General features: G+C 35.0%; 4 protein-coding genes across 4 annotated transcripts; 3 read left to right on the top strand and 1 right to left on the bottom strand.

The window, feature by feature from the left end:
- Window positions 1-2,095: 2,095 nt before the first annotated feature.
- WICANDRAFT_85864 (uncharacterized protein) lies at window positions 2,096-3,595 on the top strand (the record flags this gene model as incomplete). Its single annotated transcript, XM_019185959.1, has 1 exon — window positions 2,096-3,595. One exon carries the CDS (start codon window positions 2,096-2,098, stop codon window positions 3,593-3,595), a length of 1,500 nt encoding a protein of 499 aa, XP_019036957.1.
- Window positions 3,596-4,856: 1,261 nt separating this feature from the next.
- WICANDRAFT_35373 (uncharacterized protein) lies at window positions 4,857-5,567 on the top strand (the record flags this gene model as incomplete). The annotated part of the gene is made up of 1 exon (XM_019182296.1): window positions 4,857-5,567. A coding segment is annotated over one exon (711 nt), but the record flags the coding sequence as incomplete, so codon positions are not given.
- Window positions 5,568-5,914: 347 nt separating this feature from the next.
- COG6 (Golgi transport complex subunit COG6) lies at window positions 5,915-8,335 on the top strand (the record flags this gene model as incomplete). Its single annotated transcript, XM_019182313.1, has 1 exon — window positions 5,915-8,335. The coding sequence occupies one exon, from the start codon at window positions 5,915-5,917 to the stop codon at window positions 8,333-8,335; it is 2,421 nt and encodes an 806-aa protein (XP_019036955.1).
- DPH1 (2-(3-amino-3-carboxypropyl)histidine synthase) lies at window positions 8,330-9,641 on the bottom strand (the record flags this gene model as incomplete). Its single annotated transcript, XM_019182352.1, has 2 exons — window positions 8,330-9,492; window positions 9,548-9,641. 2 exons carry the CDS (start codon window positions 9,639-9,641, stop codon window positions 8,330-8,332), a joined length of 1,257 nt encoding a protein of 418 aa, XP_019036954.1.
- Between the last annotated feature and the right edge of the window lie 705 nt (window positions 9,642-10,346).

Genomic DNA, 10,346 nt, shown 5'->3' with positions numbered 1-10,346 from the left:
CTCTTCGGTGTCATACTCTAGCTCTGGTGCTTCTAGTGGTTTTGTCAGCTCAAGTTCTGCGGTGTCATACTCTAGCTCTGGTGCTTCTAGTGGTTCTGTCAGCTCGAGCTCTTCGGTGTCGTACTCTAGCTCAGGTGCTTCTAGTGGTTTTGTCAGCTCAAGCTCGTCGGTGTCATACTCTAGCTCAGTTGCTTCTAGTGATTTTGTCAGCTCAAGCTCTTCGTTGTCATACTCTAGCTCTGGTGCTTCCGGTGATTTTGTCAGCTCAAGCTCTACTAGATCCCACACTAGTGTCTTTACAACTACTTGGACGGACTCAGCTGGTCATACCTCTACCGGTATTGTGAGTGAATATCCAACTACTGGTACAAATGGCGTTGCTGGTACAGGTACTACTACCATTCCAATTACTTCAGGTGCTGAAGATACTTCATCAATATCAAAACCTGTTGTCATTCCTACGGAGTCTTCCTCTTTCCACACTAGTGTCTTTACAACTACTTGGACGGACTCAGCTGGTCATACCTCTACCGGTATTGTTAGTGAATATCCAACTACTGGTACAAATGGCGTTGCTGGTACAGGTACTACTACTATTCCAATTATTGGTAGTAGTTCAAAATCTAGTTCTGGTGCTTCTAGTGAATTTGTCAGCTCAAGTTCTTCGGTGTCATACTCTAGCTCTGGTGCTTCCAGTGATTTTGTCGGCTCAAGTTCTACTGGATCCCACACTAGTGTCTTTACAACTACTTGGACGGATTCAGCTGGTCATACCTCTACCGGTATTGTGAGTGAATATCCAACTACTGGTACAGGTACTACTACTATTCCAATTATTGGTAGTAGTTCAAAATCTAGCTCTGGTGCTTCTAATGATTTTGTCAGCTCAAGCTCTTCGGTGTCATACTCTAGCTCTGGTGCTTCTAGTGATTTTGTCAGCTCAAGCTCTTCGGTGTCATACTCTAGCTCTGGTGCTTCCAGTGGTTTTGTCAGCTCGAGCTCTTCGGTGTCATACTCTAGCTCAGGTGCTTCTAATGATTTTGTCAGCTCAAGCTCTTCGGTGTCATACTCTAGCTCTGGTGCTTCTAGTGGTTTTGTCAGCTCAAGCTCTTCGGTGTCATACTCTAGCTCAGTTGCTTCTAGTGATTTTGTCAGCTCAAGTTCTTCGGTGTCATACTCTAGCTCAGATGCTTCCAGTGATTTTGTCGGCTCAAGCTCTACTAGATCCCACACTAGTGTCTTTACAACTACTTGGACGGATTCAGCTGGTCATACCTCTACCGGTATTGTGAGTGAATATCCAACTACTGGTACAGATGGCGTTGCTGGTACAGGTACTACTACCATTCCAATTACTTCAGGTGCTGAAGATACTTCATCAATATCAAAACCTGTTGTCATTCCTACGGAGTCTTCCTTATTCCACACTAGTGTCTTTACAACTACTTGGACGGACTCAGCTGGTCATACCTCTACCGGTATTGTGAGTGAATATCCAACTACTGGTACAAATGGCGTTGTTGGTACAGGTACCACTACTATTCCAATTATTGGTAGTAGTTCAAAATCTAGTTCTGGTGCTTCTAGTGATTTAGTCAGCTCAAGCTCTGCGGTGTCATACTCTAGCTCTGGTGCTTCCAGTGATTTAGTCAGCGCAAGCTCTTCGGTGTCATACTCTAGCTCAGGTGCTTCCAGTGATTTTGTCAGCTCAAGCTCTACTAGATCCCACACTAGTGTCTTTACAACTACTTGGACGGACTCAGCTGGTCATACCTCTACCGGTATTGTGAGTGAATATCCAACTACTGGTACAAATGGCGTTGTTGGTACAGGTACCACTACTATTCCAATTATTGGTAGTAGTTCAAAATCTAGTTCTGGTGCTTCTAGTGATTTAGTCAGCTCAAGTTCTACTGGATCCCACACTAGTGTCTTTACAACTACTTGGACGGATTCAGCTGGTCATACCTCTACCGGTATTGTTAGTGAATATCCAACTACTGGTACAAATGGCGTTGCTGGTACAGGTACCACTACTATCCCAATTCTCGGACATTCATCTAGTGGTTCATTGTCATTGAGTTCAGGATCTTCCATGTCATCTTCAAATCCATCTTCAAGTGGTTCTCTTAGTGCACCATATATGACTGGTTTCTTTCAGGATGGCCAACCACATTGGAATATTGTTGTTCCTGGTACTTTGGGTCCATGGTCATCTGTTGAAGTACGCGCTTCCGACGATGGCACTCATTATGACTTAACTGACTTACAAATGTTAGTTGACGGTGTTGTCGTGTCAGGTCCATCTAATTTAACAAAGAACTCTTATGATGCATCTTATGAAGACGCAATTGAAAGCTCATCGAATTTGGTGTTCTCTGTTTTTGCTCAAGCCATTGCTGGTAAAAATTATACAAACAGTGTTGAAGTTGCTATTAATACAATTGATGGTAAAAAATTAGTCAAGAGAGCTGTTTTGAAGTTCTTGTTATCAGCCACTATTACTACTGATGCTTCATCTATTGGGTCAAGCTCTAGTGCTCCATCAAGTGGTGGTTCAAGTTCTGCTTCTGAAACCTTATCATCTGGGTCAGCATCTGGTGTTGCATCAGATTCGGTATCAATGACTAGCGGTGGCTCTTTCAGCTTAACTACAACTGTTGATCAGCAATCAACTACTGTGATTACTGTTACTTCATGTTCAGATGACAAATGCTCTAGTGTTCCTATTACCACTGGTGTCACTGTTGTTACTTCCACGGTTGAAGGTATTGTTACCACATACACTACATATTGCCCATTGACGTCTGTTGATCATGGTTCATCGGCTGTTCATATTGAAGCTCCATCTACAACTGTTGTTACTATCACATCTTGTTCTAGTCATGTTTGCTCTAAGGTAACTGCCACTACTGGTGTTACTGTTGTTACTGAAACAAATGAAGGTACAGAAACTATCTATACTACATACTGTCCATTAAGCTCTATTGCATCTCCAGAAAATTCAAGTCCGGGTCAATCCGGTAATGTACCAAATGCTTCAAATTCTAAGGGATCAACTGCTGCAAACGTTTCAAGTACTGGTGGTGCTTCTAATGTTCCACAAGGTGGTAAACCTGAATCAGGTGCTGGTTCTTCACCTTCAAAATCTGGTCCAAATGGTAATAATGCACAATCTGGTACTGCCATATCTCATGGAAACACTGGTACTTCCTCCAATGCTGCTGCTGCTACTGCCGCTGCTGCTGGATCAAACACTGGGGCTACTGCTGTTGGTGGTGGCTCGGCTTCAAATGCTGGTACTGGTGCTCAAGGCTCATATAACTCAAATACTGCTATTGATTCCACTTCTACACAAACAGTTCTTGCCACTGCTACTGTATCATATGACCAGGTATCTGCTGGAAAAATTATCTCTTCTTCGGAGGGTGCTGCTGTAAGGGGTTCTGCCGAAGGAGTCAGGACATTGATTTCTTCCTCTACTACTTTGATCCCAGATATATCAAATACGTATGAGGACCATGCTGTCAAAAAGAGTGCTATGGCTTCTAGCGCTATTGGTTCCTTTGCTCTTTGTATTTTATTGTTCATTTGATTTTTTTTTTGATTTTATTTCCTACTTGATATTCTTTTTTATTTGTGTTTATTGGTTTGAGAAATTTTGTTACTCCCTTATATTTCTTTTTTATAATTTTTTAAAGTTTGTTGATTGAGGTGTTCAGACCTCCTTCCGTTGTTTTTGTATACTATGGTTTATTATTAATTTATATTGTTATGTTATTATAATAAATATGTTGTAGCTGTTATATTATTAATATTAATTAATAAACTAGTCGACGAAATATTTATATATTATGAATCCCTAGAACCAAGAGCTAATTAACAATTAATTACCTTTAGGACTTCGACATCAAGAAAAGTATTAGGATCAATATCTTGGTGATTTCCGCCGGCACAAATTTTAGTAGTACAATTGTTCCAATTATAACAATGGCCAGCTTTTTAATTAGTTCATGATCCTTACTTGTTTTTATTCTGATAATTTATCGGCCCTTTTATTATAAATCAGTCAATATATAGTCGACTGAGTCCCCAGTGATAATTTTAAAAATATTTATAAATATGTACATTATAATTTTATGCTGCATTAATTTAATTATATTATTAATATATTAATTAATACTGCACATGATGTTAGTACGTCAGCTATTGAATAATATCGATCCACTAGATAATTATTATTATATTGCAATATTTATAATATGCGCAGATTAAAATTATTTATAAGAAAAAAAAAAAGTGATTCATCATTAAAATATACGTCGTCAATTAATATAATATGTGTAATTATTATAATATAAATATATTAATTATATTATTATAATATTATAGTCTGAATATCACAAATATATCTGCATGATGAATATATCTTTACACTAGTGCAAAGCTGACGACGTTTATAACTAGAATTATGCCAGCCGGCGCACTAGCCCGACGTAGCTCGCTGAATTTTTAATATTATACGTCCAGCAGTCCGACTAGTACTGTGATCATATTGCTACATAGTAAAAATATGAGCTAATTATATTGACTATACTAAATTCAGACTCTTAGTTTAAGATCAAGATGTGTAGATCATTAAGAAATAATAATATTTAGTGAGTTAATGACTAAGTAATTATGTAAGTTTAACTGAAAAATCATCAATTTTTTTACGTCAAAAAAATTATCGAAGACAAACTTTTGAGCATTTGTTCAACTAAAAAGCTAGAATATTCATTCCAATATGATTGGCGTAAAGGTGTAAGTTGTTGATGCTAGTACCTGAGAGGACTGATGACTAACACTGCTTTCCAAGAGTCTCAAGACACGACCTATACAATTCAGAATCTGATATAGAACCTTCCGATGATGGTCAAACACCAATACTACCGAACTTGGAGTTCGAGATTATAGACAAGACACAAGACGATGATCAAGTGATGGGTGATGCCCAAGAAGAAGAAGAGGATTTTGATTTCCCTCTTTTCTCAATGGGAACCACCACCACCACGGCCGCAAAACCAGAGGAGCAAAAAGATCAAGAAGAAGAATCACTTCGTGGAAGAACACAAGAGAAACAAAACACAATGAGAATTACACTTAGATCTCCTTCACCAGAAGTAATAATACAAGAGAGACCCAGATCTTATTACTTTGCAGAAAATGATGAAGAGGTAAAGGCAAAATTTGCTCAAGCAGCTATAACAGGTGATGATGTGATAAGACAAAGTTTAATACCGTATGGACCAATAGGGAAAGTTATCAATTTGAATGAGCATAATGCTAAGATAGAGAAAGAGTTGGAAAAAATCAACAAGAAGGCAAGACCAGGGAAAAAGAAGAGACTGGCTTCTATAAAGGCAACAGAGCACAATAAAGAGAGATTGAAAGTTCAAAAACAAAATGAACAAAAAGCCAAAGCGAAATTAATGAAAAAAATACATCATAAACGTGGTGGTAAGAAACATAAAAAGAAAGAAGGAGCCTCTGATGCCCAAGGCAAAACAAAATATAGAACTGAATGAATGAATTAATTAATTATTTTTCCATAATGTGTTTATTGGCAGATCCCCGTGTCAATACTGAAATGTGCGAAATAACTTTTGGCATTAACTCTTTAAGCTTTAAAAAGAGATAATTGATGAACTAGCTCATTGATATTTAGTACTATTTCCCTCAGGAATTATATGATTTTATTCTCTTATTTATGTGTAATCTATAGCCCAATCTTAACAAACATCCAAACACCACTTCTCGAAATCTCGAAATTCTCGAGAAAACATAAACAAGTTGGAAAGATTTGGAAACACGACGTCAAGAACTGTTCGAATTCACCAAATCACTTTGGGCCTGAAGATTGATTCGATTCAATATGGATTTCATAGACTATGACACTTTCCAAAGTACTGACAACTCCTCAGATAACCTCAAAAATCCATTACCAGAACCAGCTCCCCCTTTGATCTTGCCCATAAACCCAGATTTCACAAATAGATTCAAAAACTTATCCTTGTTGAAGAAAAACTTGCCATTGAATCAAGATAATAACAATATAACCACCTCTGATAACGATGTCAACATTACAAGCAAAACTGCAGAGAAATATGCTAAACTATCAATTGATCTATTGAACACGAATCATAATCAATCTCATGATAAAATGATTTCAGATTTACCAACCACAACAACAGCATCAAATACAACTGACCAAACCAGCAAACTCAACGACCATCTCCATTCTAATGCATCAAAATCAAATAGCTCAGTATTGAGTACTAGACTTTCCAACATTTTGAACTCTTATGATAATAATGATCCAAATCTAAGAGATGCATTGTTGATCTTGCAAAAAAAATCAAATCTTGAAGTGGAACAATTGATAAGGTCGGACTTGCTAGGTTCTATTGCAAGAAGAAACTTCAGAAGTGAAATTGAAGGTGATTTGTTAAAACAACATACTAATGTCTTGAGAGAATTCCAACCAGTTGTGACAAAGATTGAAAACATTGGGACCAAGATCAATAAATTGAATGATATAAACAACAATTTACAGAGTTTTGATAAACTAGATCCGGAACTAGTATCAAAGATTGAAGAATTATCAAATTCCAAACATTTATTAATCTTGAAGAAATCATTATTAACAAATTTCAAAAAAAAATTCACATTAAATCAATATGAAGAACATATTTTAACAAATGAAGATATTTCAATTGAATTTTTCAAAGTTTTAAACAAATGTAAAAAAATTCATTCAAATTGTTCAATATTGTTAACTTTGGGTAATCAAAATTTAGGTTTGAAAATTATGGAAAAGATGAATAAATTTTTAGATTTATCCTATCAAAGAATTTCATTTTTTCTAGAGAATCAATTATTGAAAAATTTAAATGAAGAAAACTTATCAAATAATAAAAATATTAAATTGTTGAAAATTTCAATTTTCCATTTATCTGATAATGTTAGATATTTTGATGAATTATTATCAAAATTAATTCAACAGCGTTCCAAAACAATTGTTGATGAATTCTTATACCAATTGAATAATGCTGACTCAAATGATGTTTCAAGACCTATTGTACTATCAGCTCATGATCCATTAAGATACATTGGTGATATATTGGCATATGTTCATTCAGTTATCGTTAATGAAGTTGAATTTATACAAAATTTATTTCAAAAAATAGATTCGTCAGAAAATGATGAATTGTACAATCAAAGATCAGAACTAGAGGAAGCTTTGATTCATGTGGAGAATTTCCAAAATGTTGATGATATTGTAAATGACACTTTGGTTAAAATTATTAACGGATTAAGTCGACCACTCAAGATTAGAATTGAACAAGTTATTAGAAGTGAAAAACATTTGGATGTCATACCAAAGATTTCAAATTTGTTGGACCTTTTCAAAATGATGTATGAAAAAATTCTACCTAAAAATTTAAAAGATTGTTCAGTTATTGAAAGTTTGGATAGTTTAAAATCATTATGCATTGAAAAAATCTTTGGGCTGTTGAAAGAGAAATTAACTTTGATTAAAAGTGACAATATTGGATTGGATGATTTATTATTACCACCTGACTGGGTTAGAGATTATTTCACAGACGCATTAGTTATATTTCAAGATAGTAACATCGGGTCAGATTCAAATGTTTTCGGTCTTTCAGATGAGTTATTTGAGAATTTATCAAATTTGATTGTTAATAAACCAATTGAAATCTTGTCAGAACATTCAAAATCTCTTGAGGATGGAAGAAATATTAAAATTTTCAAATTGAATGCACTTGATCTAATCCAAACTAAAATCATAACAACAACTCAATTGTCAAAGAAATGTGATGAAGTTAATGAGTTAATAACAAGTTTGAAACAAGAATTGATTGAGCACCAATATGAATTGTTATTAAAAGATTCAGATCTTTCAATTCATCAACAACTAATAACCTTGATTTTCCCAATTGATCAAATTGAAACAGATGATGATTATGCAATGTATGCTTCATTAATTGAAAACAAACTATTTGGTAAAGAAAAATTACAAGAAATTGAAACAAAATTACATGAATTTTTACCAGTTGCATTAATTGAAACTCAACAATCACTTTTCAAAATTTCATCACCAACAATTGCAAATGATATAATTACTGAAAGTTCATTGAAATTTTTGAATTTGTACAATGTCTTTTATAAGATCTTGCAAGAAATATACCCAGAAGACCATTTATTAGAATGGACTACATATGATGTTACTACTTTACTTGGTGTTGAAGAAGTTTATAAAGATTCATTATAAATTAACATTTTCATGATTAGGGACTTTACCACGACCATACCCATCTTTTGCGTAGTAATCCATAGGATAATAGTTTTCATTCCACATCTTATCATTCTCCATCATAACCATGGCTTCATATGGCGTCAATAATGGCTTGTTGAAAGCATACCCCCAATCAATTGATAGTCTTGGACATGCAACCTGGATAAAAGCATCGATATCATCAAACATGGATAATTTTTGAGGGAAAATTTCAGATAAAATGATCTTGACAACTGTTTTACCATTTTTGGTTAATTCAGTTTCAAGATTTGATAAAGTGTTAACGTTACCTTGTCTTCCTAATGCACCAAGAATCAATCCAATTTTTTGAGCTTTCGAAGCTGTTGTAATAGCATCTTCACGAACTTTGATCATTTGTTTTTGATCATAATATTCTCTTGTGAACTTTCTAGAGTATGGATCATATCTATATGCAGGAATTTCTGGATTATGAATCATTGCACTTTCTAAATGGAATCTACCATCACCAACGTAAATCATAGCATCTATCTCTTCTTTATCTAATCTTTGAGAAGTACAACCCAAAACTTCACCTTTTGAAAGTGGCATTATTTGTGGTGGAATGGTATAGATTGGTTTTCCTTCATCATTCGCTAATTTATCTTTAATGGCATGTATAGTTGGATTAAATTGAATAGTACCAAATGTGGCAATCTTGGAATTCTTGGAGAAGTTTCTCTGTATTGTCTTGATCAAATGTGTTTCATCAATGTTTATAGTGACAAAAATATATAAAACTTTGATTAATGTGATATCAATGGGCACTAAACATGAATGAGCATAATGAACAATAAAATCACAGTCTAAGGATCTTGCAGTATAATCATCAATACAACAAGCACCATAAGAGACATCACCCATAACTATTGTCTCCACTTCGCAAAACTGTTCCAAGATATCTGCAATGATTAATGAATAAATCAATAAACCTTCAGGCATTTGTAATGCAACTCGTTTAGCATTTTGCTTTTTGATATTCCAAACCGTCTTGTGGATTTCAAAATTGTAATTAGAAGGTAGTAACTTGATAGCCTCATTCAGATCTTTATCTTCCAGTATCTCCTTGGGTATTTGTGTCATGACTCTACCCACATGGTTTTTCACTCTGGATGCTATTAAATTGTCAGTACATTTATCCATCAGTCATAAAACTTCACCAACACTCACTCTTGACTAGCGAGCCATCGGCACTCGTAGCAGCATTTTCCCTTTTACCAACGAATCTCTTTTTAGGAACTCTCTTGACCTCAACTTCACTCATATTTTCAGCTGTTCCAAAACTTTTGTAATATAAGTTCATCATCTCATCAAAAGTTCAAATTTTTTTTTCTTGATCAAATTCGCGAAAGGAAAAAATCAGATTTGGTAAGAGCACACTTTCGCGAAAATTCGAAAATTTTTATGCCGTCAAATTTGGCAGAGGACATTTTTCAACACAAGCTATTACTAGTTTTGGCTGCGGTGGTCTGTAATGTCTGATAATGGAGACAGTCAAGTATGTGAGGATCTGGAATATGGTAGACCAAGATTCATCCTGGACCATACGCTTTTCCGGGGTGAAACTATGAAGAATATTTTGGAGTCAAGAGTAACCTGGTTTGACGATCCGGCTGAAACTGGGACTTTTTATATGAGACATTATGATATCTTCTTCAGCGGCTTGATAAAGAGTTTAAAATCATTAACTGATCTTACAAGAGGTGTTAGTCCAGGAGCTCAAGCTATAATCAATAAGATGTTTGATCTCAATTTGGCACATAAAGAACAATCCTATAATGTTATCCTCAAAAAAAAATCTGGGAATAGAATGATGAGTTCTCTTTATACAAGGGAGGGAAGATTATTGAATGATACAAGGTCCATGTTAGAAGAAGCTACTAGTTACTTCAGAGATTCATACACAAACGATGTTGACGAAGAGAATGATTTAGAGTTCACGGCCACTGACATGCAAAATTTAGTTTCC

Source organism: Wickerhamomyces anomalus, assembly GCF_001661255.1.
Source record: "Wickerhamomyces anomalus NRRL Y-366-8 unplaced genomic scaffold WICANscaffold_6, whole genome shotgun sequence".
Classification (NCBI taxonomy): domain Eukaryota; kingdom Fungi; phylum Ascomycota; class Saccharomycetes; order Phaffomycetales; family Wickerhamomycetaceae; genus Hansenula; species Hansenula anomala.
This window is presented reverse-complemented; position numbering and strand designations above follow the sequence as displayed.